At 42.5% G+C, this 15669-nt stretch overlaps 2 protein-coding genes across 3 annotated transcripts in view; one reads left to right on the forward strand and one right to left on the reverse strand.

The window, feature by feature from the left end:
• The window catches only part of PRDM6 (PR/SET domain 6), a 117826-nt gene extending 113867 nt beyond the window's left edge, over positions 1-3959 (forward strand). For both annotated transcript variants that reach the window (XM_084833966.1, XM_084833967.1), the window contains one exon: positions 2994-3959. In XM_084833966.1, coding sequence (XP_084690092.1) covers positions 2994-3108 — 115 coding nt within the window. In that variant the 3' untranslated portion in view covers positions 3109-3959. The remainder of the gene's footprint in view (positions 1-2993) is intronic.
• Positions 3250-15669, reverse strand: part of CEP120 (centrosomal protein 120) — a 156424-nt gene continuing 144004 nt past the window's right edge. Inside the window, exon 22 of the transcript XR_014787718.1 lies at positions 3250-3567. The gene's annotated coding sequence lies outside the window, so the exon portion shown is untranslated. The remainder of the gene's footprint in view (positions 3568-15669) is intronic.

Here is a 15669-nt window from a genome sequence, read left to right on the forward strand (position 1 = left end):
TAAGGTGTTACTTATGTGTAACCTTGTTGACTCCACTTACTTTCCCCTCCTTAACATCCTGTTTTTGTCATGTTTCCAATAAAGTTGCAATTTGCCCCATTTAGAGTCATTACTACATTTTCCTCCCTTTAGTTTGGTTCATTTTCTTTGATTCTTCCAAAATGTCTAGTGTGTAGATACAATACAGTTATATTAATAAAACAAATTGTTTAGCTAAAGAGAACAGCAGCCAACCTATGTCATTAGATGCATGTGAATCACATTGATTTTGGTGTGGTCACTTTAACTGAACTCAGAATTACTACCTATAGAATTAACCAATACCTGATGTCTATACTGTAGTTACCTATTAGGGCATTCATGTAATGAAAAACTGTGAAGGATTTTAATATAAATTACTTTTATAATATGGAATGCAGGATAGTGTTTTGTGCAAGACCAATATCTTTACTCGACAAGTGAATAGTGCATTTCTTTAAGGACAAATTAGGGAATTGCTTTAATAAAGGTAGGTATGAACAGTACATCCATACTCTAAAGTCCTCTAAAGGGAGGGCATTCCATAACCGGTGCACCACAGTTGAGAAGTCCTTCACTCATGTCTCCACATGATGTACAGCTTCTGATGGTGGGACGCAGAGGAAAGCCCCTTCAGCAGATCTCACTACTTAAGCAAGTATATACAGTGAGTGGTACTGCCTCAAATATCAAAGTCCCAAGCCATTTATGGCTTTCTATATTATCGCTAGCACCTTGAACTCAGACTGGAAGCGTTTTGGCAACCAGTGAAATTCCTTTAAAAACTGGTGTTATATGATTTCTGTAAATTATTCCCATCCGCAGTCTAGCTGCCACATTCTGTACTAGCTGCAGCTTCCATGTCATCCTCAAGGGCAACCCCATGTAGGACACACTGCAGTAATCTAAACAAGAAGTTACTAGTGCATAAATTAAGTGCTCCATGGAAGCTACTTGAAACACTATTGGTATGCAGCAGCCATTACTTGTAGACAGGCCCTTACTCCCCATACTGGGGAAATCGTTACCCATTTTATGGGACCTGGCTGTCACTATGATGTAAATAAATGGAGTCATAATACTATCCTACCTATAGTGATGAGTAGGTACTCCTTGGTTTTGAAACAAGTATATAAAAATATAAAGTATTTGAGTATATAGATATAGATAAGGTAAAGGATAATTTCAAGTTCAAGTTAGAGTTCAGTGCCTTACACTGTATAAGCTAATCCTAGAACTGAATTGATTTCAAGGCCTTCATGATAAAAAAAAATAATAATCATAATTTGCGAGTTTATCATGCAATGAAAGGTAGTATATTTTGACACACTAATCCAGTAACTAATCAGTTTTCTAATAAACAATCAGCAATACACTAATGTGTCATCAGCATTTCAGGAACTCTGGAGAGAGGAAGATCTGCACATAGACGTTAATGAATACACCAAAAATCATTAGGTGATCAATACTTCTGAGTTATTTTCATTGAGCTGATAGGTCTGATACATTAGAGCTGACATTTTACATTTGTCAAGATCACAGTGCAGTTTTTAACAGTAGAGCAGGCTGCTAAAATATTCCAAGAGAGACAATCAAAGAAACACAACTTAAAGCCGTTGACACTCTGGGCTGGAACTAGAGCTTAGATGAATGAGTAAGTAACATTCAGGTCATAGGTTCCACAAACCATAATTTCCCTAAAAATATAATTAACTGGTACTTTATAACATTCTGTAATTATGTGTGTTTATAAATGCCCCTTTGATACGTTTGTAAAGAGCTGTGTCCTCTTCCATATGACGTTTACAATGGAAGAAAATAGCTTCAGAGGGGCAGAACCTCTTCATTTTTCATAGACATACTTTTTTCATAGGGATCTTGGGTGTTATAGGCATCATATAGCACTAGTTAAACCCAAATGATTTCTATGAACATTACATTAAAACTGTGGGGCACAGTCTACAAGAATCTTCATTGTTAGCTCAGCTGAAATTAATGGAGCCTATGCAAGATGAAGGAGGCCTCATTTCAAGAGGTCTTATCCAGAGTAAATTTCTGTCAGTTGTTACCTGGCTGTACATCCTTCTATCCTGTAAGCTCATCAGGCATTGAACAGCCCTGGTATGCATTTAAATTATTATAAAGGACGCATATTATATTAAAGCATTAAAGGTTGGTAGAGTATATCCTTATCTGGAACAGGTACAGATATCTCTCTCTGAACCACACACATCCCTGTTGTCAGTCCCCACAGAAAGCCCTATGTCTTACTGCATTCATTATCTTTCCATGTCGTTTAAATCAAATGAAAGAAGGTGAGGTAGAAAGAAGGCTTAAAATGGCAATGAAACCATCGCATTTAGGTTTTCCTATTGACCATTTCAGCACTGTATCGAATCCTGGGTAACATTTTTAAAAACCCACTTAAACAATCACCAGTAATAACAGCCTCCTTATTATAAACCCAGCTGTGTAGTAATCTCGGACAAAAGCAAGAGTTTTCTGTTGCTGCAGAACAACATGATTACTGCTTCATGGCTTCACAATTGTTCCAATAGGTAGGTATCCTGACTTTAAATTAGCAGGAGGTGAAATTCTATTTGTCATCAATTTCTCCAAGGGATTACAGAGCAGAAAACTGCAGACAAGCTGCTTCTTTGATGGCTCACTCCTAAAAATCTCTTTTTGTTCTTTATCTATTTGAACTGACAGTGATCAGAGCTGCAGCAGGACAGGCCTCTCTGGAGAAATCACCTTCCCCCTGTCTATTGACAGTTCCCTCTGTTCTGAATCAGACTGGCCTTGTCCCATCATAGGCATCAAGGCCTTGGAAGTAGCCACCAATTAAACCTCTTGAGCCGGTAAAATCTGAAGCCACTTTTGAATGTCTGTTCTGATTAGGCAAGATAAGACGAAGCCCCTCAGCCCCCCAGGAGCAGCTCCCTAGTCTCAATTTTCTCTCTTGCCTTCTCCAGGTGTGAGAGGTGTGAGAGGAGCTTCACACAAGCCACCCAGCTGAGTCGACACCAGAGGATGCCCAATGAGTGCAAGCCAATAACAGAGAGCACAGAATCAATTGAAGTGGATTAACTGATTGACTGGTTGGAATTAAACTGCAAGGAAAGTCATGATTAAATGTCACGGACACTTAAGCAAAACCAAAGATTTCCTCTGAGCAACTTTCAATCAGTCCCAGAAAACCAAGAGCAGTAATAAAATAAGTAAGATGTTAAGAGATATTGATCCTGGCATGGAAGTGAAACCAGGAAAGAGATTATTTATTTATGACTTGCAATGAAACTGATTTCAATGGACAAGAAACCCAGGCCTGCTAGCATTTCTACCCAACCCCCATGTATTGCTTTATTTCTAAAAGCTTTTATAATTGTTATTTAATACCAAAGCAACAAAGATCAAAGGTTCTTCTGCCCATAGCTATGACTATGAATGCACACGGACTTGTTTATTGTTGCACCTTTTTCTTCAGCATGACTCAGTGGACCTAGGTACACTCCTTCGTTCGGTTCTGTTGGGTTGTGTTGGTCTTGGCTGTAATAAAAAAAATGACAAGAGAGAGAAGGTGATCCAGGACCATCTTTGTCCTCCTCTGACTGATGGACATTTCATTTCCATGGTTTCAGGACTCACGTTTTGTGCACTTTTTTTGTATAAATGTTTTCATTAGCCAGTGTTTCATTGGCCCTGGAGATCCCAGAAATGTTAAATAAACTCTGTGTTGCGCATATATATATATATATATATATATATATATGCTGTAAAAATATCAGTAAGCAAAACATTTGAAATATGTAGAATTTTCAAATACAGTTCTCTTTAATGAATGACGCATATTATTCATAGGTGATGAATAACAGTTTCAGTAAAGCAGTGACACTGTTATCTAAAGGTATCATGCTTGAAAACATAAACGTTAAAATGGTACAACAAGAAGCAGTCTTTTATGGTAAAGGTAAAATTTTCACCAGCGTTCACACATTCAGACAACACAGAAGCAGCTTCACACAATATGGCTGTCACGCAAGAGCAACTCTGTTTTTGTTTCATAATGCGCAATGTTAGTAAATACAGAAAATCTAGATATTGGTTACTGGATGGATATTTATCTGACTTGCTCATTCCTGATTTTGCTAAAATGACCCACCTCTTTTGATTTCGTCGTAATTATCTCTTAACCTGGGCCCAAGAACCTCATAACTGTACTGATTTAAGGTTGACCCAATCTAATGTGCACACAGTCCTCTCAATTGCTTTCCCAATGTGCTGCAATGCTGAGCTCAGCTCCTGAACGCCACAAAGGGAGTTGGGACAGTGCTGTGCAGCCCAACCCTATGCTCGTTCACTCAAAAGGAAGTCCTACTGTATTCAATGGGGCTTACACCCAGGTGAGTGTGCCTAGGATTGCAGCTTTAAAGTACACCAGTTTTTAATTGATGATGAAATGTAGCAGAAGTGCTACAATACAGTACTATTTGTAACCAGAGTTTGAAATGCTGACAGCAGGATTTGAGACTTAAGCTTGAGTGATTTTAACCATCGGTTCCCCCACCTCAAGATAATGGGTTGGATCTAGGCTTAGGAATGTGCAAGTGGGCTGGCTGACTTCCCCACCCTGTCCTGCTCACAGCAGCCTCTCCAAATCCCTGAAAATGCTACACAGAAGGGCAGGGGACCCTGTTGAATGGGGTGAGCTATGGTGCAGTGGGGAGGGTGATCCCCCAAAATCAGGCAGAGGCATTGGGCATAAGCAGAGCTCTTCCAACCACAGGGGGCGTATTCTGGATCCAACCCAATGTTTCTCTCTTACCCTGAGTTTTTTCATCTATGGTACCAGCACTAGGGATGTACGAAAGTTCCGCCACGGATCTCGGGGAGGCCGAATGCCAGCGCAAATCGGTGGTGGAACGGCCTGCCCCCCAGCCCCCCCAGGACAAGACTTACCTTAGGCAGATCTTCCTGGCGGCGGCAGCGGTTCAGCAGCAGCGGCCGGTCTTCTGACCAGCTGCCGCCGCCGCCAGTTAAAAAAAAAACACAACATGATAGACTATGTAAAGATATACATAGCCTATCACGACTGACTTTAAACAAAAAACAAAAAAAGCGCGTACGCAAATGGCGGCGGCCATGGCCACTGCCATTTGCATTCCTTATTTTGGCACGTCTTAGTCTACGTAAACATTTATGTAGACTAAGACGGTGAAAATAAGGGGAACACAAATAGCGTAGACGTAGCCATTTGCGTACGTGCGTTTTTTTGTTTTAAGTCAGACGTGATAGGCTACGTAAGCATTTACGTAGCCTATTGCAGCTGACTGCAGGGACGCAAATGGCGGCGGCTATGGCCGCCGCCATTTGCATCCCTGCTAGCCAGTGGCCAGATGTCCGGCTGCTGGCGGAGCTGGCCAGCGGCTCCGCAGAATTGCTGCCGAGCACAGCCGGCCAGCCAGGATTCCGGGGGAGGGGGAGGAACGGAGCGCCTCCCCCTCCATCCAGGATTCCGGGGGGAGGGACGGAGCGCCTCCCCCCCACCATCAGCATAATCCCTGAAAGGTAAGTGATTTTCATTAAGGCTTTGATCTGCAATGTTAGGTTCTATTAAAAAAAATCTCATAACAAAAGCTGATTTATAAAGACCACCATGTGCCTTTATGGGCTACTTTAAAAAACCGAACTAAACCATAAAATAACACAGTCCGATACACAGTCCGATACACAAATACTAAAATTTAAGCTGACATAACTTCGCTGAAGTAAAATCCATTCAAAAGAAAGCACTCAGGCTTAAATTGTGGATTTAATCTCCGTTACCTTGGAGCTTGGTGCTTAAACAGACCCCCATTAACTTCAGCTGTGTGGCCTGCACTTTGGGGTTCAGACAATTTGATACCTTGTTCTAAGAGTTCATGACTATTTTGTACTGGCCAATTACAAGAGAGGTCACTGGGATTGTATTGGCTTAAATCGTATTTAGCTGGCATAACTAAATGGGCAGGATGTGCCGTTTTTGCCTTCGGAAAACCTACCTCATTACCTCACTATTGGAAATGGAACTGATTGTAGAATTCATGAAAACCACTGAAGCTGATGTATTTTTCACTTACATAAGTAATTAGGCATCTATGACCCATTAAATGTATGGGATGAAGCAGCTGAATTCTATTTATTTCCTGTCATTTCTATCCTTTTTTTTCTATATATATGCACTCAAAGCAGTGTACAAAATGTAACTAAAATACCAATAAATACCAATAAAGATTATTATAAAACACAACCACCAAAATAATGAAGTGGCAACAACAACTACAGAAATTAAGCACAAAAGCAGTTAAAACAGTGACAGCCGTCCCATGGTTAGGCTATGCCCATAGTGGCAGAAGTTGGGCAGCCAGCAGCCTGGCTCTGATCTGATACTTCCTCTGTTGATGTGATCAGAGCCCCTGCGAGTCCAAAGGCCCAATGAGAGCCCCCTACCTAACCCTACACACCTCTAGAATAGGAGTGAAACTGCCTGTGGCTGATTTTGCTACATTAAAGACAGGACAAAACTGGCAGCACAAGAGAAGCAACGGCGATTTCTGTCCAGGCCGTGGGATTGGAACCTTGACTGTTGTCCCGAGGTCGGTACAAGGGCACTTAGTGGTGTTCTCCGAGCAGTGCTGGAGCCTCAGTGCTTGATCCTATGAATTTCAGCCTTGGTGCAGCTGCCGTAGAACACTCCATGTACAATCCAGTGCCCCACAAAATCCTCCCTTTCCCCTCATGTTCACTGCGCTTTCATGAATAAGATTGTCTCATGTATGGAGAATGTCGGTGTGTGTCCAAGATGGCCCTTGAGGTGTATAATGCCATATAAGTGCAAGTACACCAGTTTCAGTGGTTTTTAGAGCACAGCTGCAGGTTCTTGCATCATCTAGGGCATCTCTACACCAGCCTAAAATCCTGCATTTAAAATGGGGCTTTCTGCTTCCATTTTAAATGCAGAATCACAACTGACTCCCTTTACACACGGTTCCTTTCTCCCCTCCCCTTCCCCCCTCCTTCTCCCCATATCTGAGCCTTCCATTATCTTTCATTGATCTCCCTTCTCTTCTTGCCACCTTTCCTCTTTTCACGGAGGAAACTGAAGCAGAACTCAACGGGGTAATTTGATAGCTCATTATCTGGGATCTATTTAAAAACAGAACAAAGGGCATTTAGTGCAGGAGACGCCATGAATGATCATGGCATCATGTAAAGAGCCCGCAAACTTCTGTGAAGGAGCAGTATCAATTGCAGGATAAATGCTCCATGTGACGGAGCCCCAAGTCTCTTCTGAAAATGACCTCTAAAAGCTTGAATTTTAGCTTAATTCTGTACCCAGGAAATGAATTTGAATTTCCCTTAATAAAATGGTCTGTCTTTAAACTATTTTAATAAATCTGGCTTGCATTTCAATCCTATAGTAAATCCCATATCTAGGTAAGTTATGCATGACTATGCATTTTCAGTGCAATTATTTTTGACTGTGCTATTTTCTTTCCGAGCACAAACTAAATACCCATTAATGTTAAATTACAATGTTATTTTGTTGCAGGAAAAAAAATCTTGTGGCACATTAAAAACTTAACACATTTATTGGGCCATGAATTTTTGTGGGCCAGAACCTACTTTATCAGATGGATGCAGTGATCACGTAAAACTTACGTCACAATAGTTTTGTTATTCTTTAAGGTGTTACAAGACACCTAAACTTCTACATTTAAATCAAAGCAAGGCATATGCACAATGGGTTGTATCCAAAAGAAATATTAGAGGAAGGTGAACGTGAACTTGTGCTGTTTCATAGACTGTTTCATAGGCAGAAAACTTCTCACAGTGCAGCACAACAATGGATCAGGGCTATGTTACAATATAAAAAGCAAGAGGTTGGATCCTGATTTAATCCCACTTAGAGCAGAGCCATTAAAATCAATGGGAAGTTAGTCATGACCAACTTGATTTCAGTGGGCCTGTTCTAAGTATGATTAAATCTGAATCCCACCTATGGTGAATAAAGAAGACATAGGTTATCCAAGACTCTAACAGTACAAGCCTATATACATCTACTCAGAGGGAAGCCCCATTGAGTTAAATGGAGCTCACTACCAGGTAAGTGTACACTGTATAGGACTACAATCTAAATGGGCCATTAAAAGATCTTGAGAGCGCGCGTGCATAAACACCTACATAGATTTGTTATCATTTTTCTCCTGCAGTGGTCTTCCACTAGGTCAGAATATGCTCTTCCATAGTAGAAGCTTTCCACTAGCAGAAGATCACATTTTTATCCAAGCCAAAGTAATTCACTTTAAATGTATGAATGCATAAAAACACACACACAATGAAGATGTATCTTCCAGTGCCTTTCATCCTAAACACAGTTATTTGGATGTAAATCCCACTGATTTCAACAAAACTCACCTAAACTAGATTTTTACAAAAATAGCACACCTGTTTTTTCAGGCACTAAGCAATGAGATAAAACTGGAAGGAAGGAAGCCAGCCAGCCAGCCAGCCTGCCCTTCGTGGAGGTTGTTTGCTGTATGAGTGATAGCAGCATAAACTTAATCAGCCTTGCTTATTAACACTTCTAGCATTATTTTATCTTATCTAAGATAAGTCAATCCTCTTCCATGGATTTCAGAAGTCTTTCTGTTAAAAAAAATAAATGGAATGTTGCAGTGGTTAAGACACAAGAGAAAGAATCCAAAGTATTTGGTATTTAAGACATTTGATCCCATTAACTTCAGGGACAAGATCAACTTAAATCCTAGTCCTTCTGTGTTACTGGCATGCCTCAGTAAACCAAATAACAGCAGGTAGCGAAGCTGTAATTTTACTTTGTTTGTATTACACTCAATAGCAGCTCTCTGCACTATTTCTGCAGGGTGCTAAGCCATAAGCACAGGAAGGATGCATGGAAAAGTCCCTTAACAGTTTTTTCCCCCATTTTGACAACACTGATGCGAAGGTGAGGACAGTATTTCATGCTGCTACTGTGCCAAACATTTCTTCTACATTTTTCCTTACCATTCTCATTCAATTTTATAGAAAACAAATTGCAAAAATTCGCAAAAGTGTTGAACAGAGAATTTTTGGAGAAATTCTTGTGCTTCTCTTACTTGTGAGGTTGCCAAAGAGTGTGTGAAAGTGTCCTGTCTTTCATTATACAATCATATCTCTGGCAGCCAGCAGTCTCCCTGGCTTCCCACACTTCAATTAAAGTCCAGGAGAAGACATTATGACATAACTCCTCCCCCCCACAGGGCTTTTCAGATCAGAAAGCATGAGCAGCCAGGAAGGCTGCAGAATGACGGAGAGACATGTAATAGAAAGAAAAAACACATGGCAGCCTCGGTCACCTCACAATGAGGTGGTCAGCACTAAAAAAATCAAAAAAGTTTCTAAAGCATCCTGAGAAAGGGTCAGAAAAATAGAAGCCTCTTCCATGGGGAAAGAAAACATTCAGGAAATTGGAAGACAGATTTTGGCACAGGACTAATACACACACACGCACCCCCCCCCCATCCCATACATGTGTATTGGAGGGTTTGAAGTGAACAAAATGCACTTCTGAAACCTTTAAAACCAACTCACAATGGCTGGATCTACACTTACCACCTTTTTTCACTTCCAACGAGGTTTCACTGCCCGCCTTTCACACTACGCAGTAGCCACCTCGAATTGGAACCAGAATTTCCCACTTCCGTGCTCCCACTTTCAATACCCTAATATCCCAGTATTTCCCCTTAATGTGCCCTGATTTTCTGCCTTCGCTACCATATCCAGTCATAGTCCCCTCCCCCGCCTGTCCATATGCGGCGGTGTTTGTATTTCCCTCCTGTCCAATCACAGCTCTCAACAGCTCCATGTCTTCTTCCGGCTACCGATCGCATAGCTTCCTCAGCCCCCGTTTCCTCAGCAACAAGCAAAGGGCTGGATGTGCGCACGCTTGTCTGATCTCGGAAGCTAAGCAGGGCCAGTCCCAGTCAATGCTTGGATGGGAGACCACCTGGGAATCAGGCTTCCTGCACTAAGCAAGGGGTTGTTGTATCCCTTCAAATGAAATTAAGTTTTACCTCGTCCTATCCCCCACTCTGGATGTTGTTGTTTTTTAATTAAGGTGTTATCCTCGCAGAATCGCAATTTTTTTTTTCTAATTGGGGCATGATCTTCGAAGCTTTGAAGTTGTGAAGCTTCACAACTCCAAAGCTTTGAAAATCATGCCTGAATTAGAAAAAAAAAACATTGTGGAGAAGCCCTGATTCTGCGAGGATAACACCTTAATTTTTTTAAAAAATATCCAGAGCGGGAAATAGGAGGGGGTAAAACTTAGTCTCATTTGAAGGGATACAACAACCCCCTACTCAGTGCAGGAAGCCTGATTCCCAGGCGATTTCTCATCCAACAACTGACCGGGACCGACCTCTCTTAGCTTCCGAGATCAGACAAGCACACACAGGAAAACAGCAGGAAAACAGCACAGCGCTCGAGTGTGAACTGAGCTTGCGCATTCGATGAAGCACTGCAATGGGGGAAATGGGTGAGTGTGAATAATCATGTTTTAATGTGAGAGAGTTTAACCTGGCGGGACACCGAATTCATTGCAATGGCGGGCACAATGTAGATCGGCCCAATGTTATTCTGGAACAGCATTAATCAACGGTTCGCCAACAACACTGGTTTGTTTAAACGGTTGTATGTCTGAGACGCAAACATCTAGGAAAAGTTTCGTCCCACATCATTGGGAAATGGGCCTACTTGAATGAGGGATCCAGAGAAAAGGAAACAGTTAAGAAATGTAAGAAATTGTACCAGTAAAGGAAGGAGTCACTTAGATGATATATACTGCATTTTTCAACCTGCTTTTAAAATTATATTTATTTATTTGACATTGAAAGGGAGAATGACAATATCTCCAGTTTGATAACAACCCTGTCTGGTTTCTTTTTTATTATTTTACAAATGCATTAAAAGAGACTGCTAGTCACTTATAGCCATGTGCCTTTCATATCTTATCGCAGTACTTGACAGTACATAGTACAGTTACTGAGGAAGTCAGTTCCTATTTTTTTCCCTTCACTGGAGCAACAGAGTGAGTTGATCTTGTAGAAAAAGCTCATTAAAGATCTACCACGATGTGTGAAAGACTTCAAATTTCAAAACATTGGCAATTATCTGCATGAAGGGATATGCCATTACAGCCCATTAAAACCTCTTGTGCAGGATTACAAAGTGGGTATACTGAGTGGTGCATAGGTTCAGGATCAAGGTTCTCACTGCTGGAAGTCAAGGCTTCACCCCCCCCGCACTAAAGCAGTGGCATAGATGGTGCAAGGAAATTGTATTGCTTAGAAGGGCAGGAGAAAGAAGCAGAGCTACCATTGCCCTGTTGCGCTTCATTTTAAGGGAAGGGCCAAGAGCGCCTACCTGTTGGTGCTGTAGCATTAGATGAGGTTCCACGCCTTACTTCATCATCCATTCCATGCGAGTCCCCTTGCTGGCATGGATGGTGGTATAGTGTAGTTGTTGTTGTTGTTGTTGTTGTTGTTATTATTAAATTTATTAATCGCCCATCTGGCTGGTCACCCAGCCACTCTGGGCGATGTACAACATACAATAAAACAGTTTAAAACAATAAAATTCTACAGTAAAAACATTTCCTAAAATACCCTAACCCACCCCAAATGCCTGCCTGAACAACCACGTTTTTAATGCACGATGGAAGCTCATTAAAGAGGGGGCATGGCGGAGTTCCCTAGGGAGGGAGTTCCACAGAGTGGGGGCCACCACAGAAAAGGCCCTCTCCCTTGTCCCCACCAGTCTAGCTGTCCTGGCTGATGGGACAGAGAGAAGGCCATCCGAGGCTGATCTTGTTAAGCGGCCTGTCTGGTGCTGCTGGAGGCGCTCCTTAGTTCATCTCAACACAGGCTTCTAAATTTGTGAGATGCCAGGAGCTTCCATGAATAGAGAAGGCTCCCTCCTACAGACCTCTTCCTCCAACTGCCAAACTTTGCCTTGTCGGAGGGCAACAGGGGTGGAGCTAGCATGATCCTGTCCACTCCACTTCATTGAGTAACTTGAATGCTATGCTTGAATAGGGCTAATGAATGTTAAGAAACAATGCATTTCCACCAATGTAATGTATTTCCACCACAGGCCTAAGAGAAGAGTACCACTTCCAAAGTCCTCATCATGTGGAGATGAATCACACTAACATCACCTAACATCACCACACCAGCAAGGGCATTAGTGCTGGTGTCCCTTGATAGACACATGGAGGGGGGTATCTATATGGGGCTTTTATGCTGGTTCTACTGCGCCCCCAAGTTGATCGTGTCAGATGACATATGCCCCACTCCATAGCCAGTGCGCTGTTTCTAGCTGTAAAGGACAGTGGTTTTGAAACCGCTTTTCGGATGGATTTTCCCATTGCAGCAGCTTCAGTGCAGTTCAGGAGTCTCTGTGACATGAACTGCCCTCTGTGTGCCCTCTAGGAGCAGTGCTGTTTGGTGGAAGAGAAAGTTGTGGGGAGCGTGTGGGGAGAGCAGAGCGCTAAGCATGTCTACCCGGAAGTAACTCCAATTGCACTTTGCTGAGTACAGTAGAGGGGTCGGGAGAATTCCTTTGCCTGTTGCATTAAATATTCCCTGACCTCGGGAGTGGGGTGGGGACAGGCAGCCAGCCCTGTTCCTTTGAAACTGCGCTGTTGTGAATGTATGCTGGAAAAACATGCTTGCTCAGGAGTAATGCTCTCCAACTGTGCTGTGCTGACTGTGTGTGGGGGGCAGGGGAGTGGTGGAGAACAAGCCTCGTGCCTGTCATTTTAAAACTATGCTGGAAGTGCGAGGTAAGCCCTTATGGAGATGTACCGGTACGCAGAGCTTCATTGACTTAGGAGCTGATGGTCCCCAAATGATGCCTAATCTCTCTGAGAAGAGCTAGACACCGAAGAGAGCTATCTGCCACACATGTTTACGTGGAAGTAACTCGTCCTCCATTGAACCTCACTGAGCGGAGGGGGGGGCAATGGGGAGAGGCACGGGGAGCAAGTGTCCGCTCATTTGCTGCCCCACACTTATGCAGGTGATGATGTCCAGCTCGACTTGCAGGACTCCACCCACCCAACCCCAAACTAATACAGTTTCAGGTGCCGTTTGCCCCACGCAAGCAGATTTTTTAAAAATGTATACACCGCATTACTGGCTACTGTTGGCCGCAAGAGGAGTGAACCCATTTTCATGAAAATCCGTATTTAAACGGAATTGCCTCAAAAACCATCTCCATGTCGATTCAGCGCAGCTCTCTCTCAGCTGAATATGTGAATGGTCCCCTTACAAAGTATTGGTCTGTCCGTGGTGATCAGTCATATCTGTTTCACACATGCAAGCCACTGCTTCATGTTAAAGGTTTTGGAAGCACAATTCTATAATGCAGGGGTATCGAACCTCAGGCCCACAGGCCGAATCTTGTCTGCCTGTGGTCCCAATCCAGCCCTCTGGGCTTCCCCATATTGTCACTTGTCTCCACCCCTTTTCCCCCAACCACCCATCATTTGGAGATTCCCGGCTTTTGTGCAGATTTTCTCCATTCTGTGAGGTTGAGATGCCTCTCCAAAGGAAGATCTTTAAACTAAATTATGCTGGTATTTTGGTCCCATCCTCTTTTGCCTTTGGTCCCACCCACCACTGGAATGTGGCCCCTGAGAGCTTCTCCAGAATTGAATTTGGCCTTTGGTCTGAAAGAGTTTCGAAACCGTTGCTATTATGTCTACTCAGCAGTAAATCCCACTGTATTCAACATACTTTACTCTGCACTATGTTACTGTGCATAGGGTCACAGCCTCCATGTGTCAAATGTGTCACCTTAAACCTCACATTATGGCTGGATCTACACTTACCGCCTTTTTTCACTTCCAATGAGGTTTCACTGCCCGCCTTTCACACTACGCAGTACCTGCCTCAAATTGGAACTGGAATTTCCCACTTCCATGCTCCCGCTTTCAATATCCTAATCTCCCAGCATTTCCCCTTAATGTGCTCTGAATTTCCGCCTTCACTACTGTATCCGGTCGTAGTCCCCTCCCCCGCCTGTCCATATACAGCGGTGTTTGTATGTGATGTGGTGAAATCACCATGAGGTACTATTACCATTTCAATTTCTGGAGCTATCTATTTCATTTAAAATGCCGCCTCATACAGTGAGCAAGGGTATCTTTCCATACTTTGGGAGAACAATATTCCTGTTTGTAGTACGCAAGTATAGGAATTGTTTCTGATGAGCTAAATGCTAGTTGTCACCAGGGGTGTTTCCAGGCTGATGCTCCTAGTGCTACCCACCAAAAGACTTTGTGTTGCTATTCTTTTTTTCCTTAGCAGATGTTTTGGGGGAAGAAAAAAGAAGCAGTGGAAAACCACAGAAGTGGAAGGCAATGTCATCTGCTCCTTCCCCATGCTGTTGACGAGGCAGGGAGAAGGCTTGATAAGAGCCTTGTCTGGAAGCACCCCAAATGATGTGTATTCTGTCAGCAGATCAGGGGGCAGTCCATTCTTCAGTCAAAAGTGATGTAGCAATTGGAGAGTCACATCTACCACTACTGGGAGACTGTAATTAACTCTAAAGTTTTCATTCTGTTTTTAATGGTTAGTATGTCATAGGCAGCTCACAAATGTGTCGGCTCAGTGACTCTTGCTAGAAATATATCAATTAAGTAAATTTTTGAATCACTTTCTTGATCATTCTCTCTAGAAAATCAAGTTATGAAATGCCAGTCTCAGATTTATAATGTTGTGATGCAATTAGTATGCCAAGAAGGGTAAAAGCTACCAGGAATTACATTGTATGAGGGTATGTATACACACAAGCACACTGTGTGTGTGTCTGCGTGTGTGTGTGTGTGTATAGACACATACTGTGTGTGTGTGAGAGAGAGAGACAGACACTGAACAACAACAACAACAACAGTTAAATGGGGTCATCCTGCAAACTAACATCACTCCCAAGACATATGGAACTGAAACTTTGAATAATTCAGAAATGTAAAATAATGAGAAATGTGTTTTCTCAATGGTGGAAACTGGATTTATTTTCTAGTGGCAAACATTTTAAACTTAGCTAGTTTACAGTTTTCCAGTTTGTGTCACTTTGCTTCTCTGCTACTTCATGCTCCCCTGTTTTTCTGCTTCCCATTGCCTTTGTCCTTCTTGACACAATGTCCACTGGTATTCCAACATAGTAAGGAAAACAACTGCTGATGTAGGACCTCTTGTTGAGATCAAAATTGTAATTAGTTACTTTGTTCCTTAATTTCCTGGGGTTACTTAGATTTCACTCATTTGCCCTGATCCAGCTACAGGAAAGTGACTTGGATTACATGTTATGACGATGCTGGGTTGTTTCAACCATGGGTTATTTGTGACTGAACAGAAGCTTCCTACCCACTCGCCGCATCTGCTTTGTTTCTGCTTCGGTAAACAACTATTCACTGTGATGTCCAAACCCAGCACTCTGGATTGTTGAGGGAGAAACAACCCAGAGTTTTAACCCAACAACAAACCATGAGTGCAAATGCAGGCTTCTGGATACATATCTCTTACTGCTTGACAAACTGTATAC

Source organism: Heloderma suspectum, chromosome 2 (genome assembly GCF_057233095.1).
Source record: "Heloderma suspectum isolate Gila_16-S chromosome 2, 16-S_ref, whole genome shotgun sequence".
Classification (NCBI taxonomy): Eukaryota; Metazoa; Chordata; class Lepidosauria; order Squamata; family Helodermatidae; genus Heloderma; species Heloderma suspectum.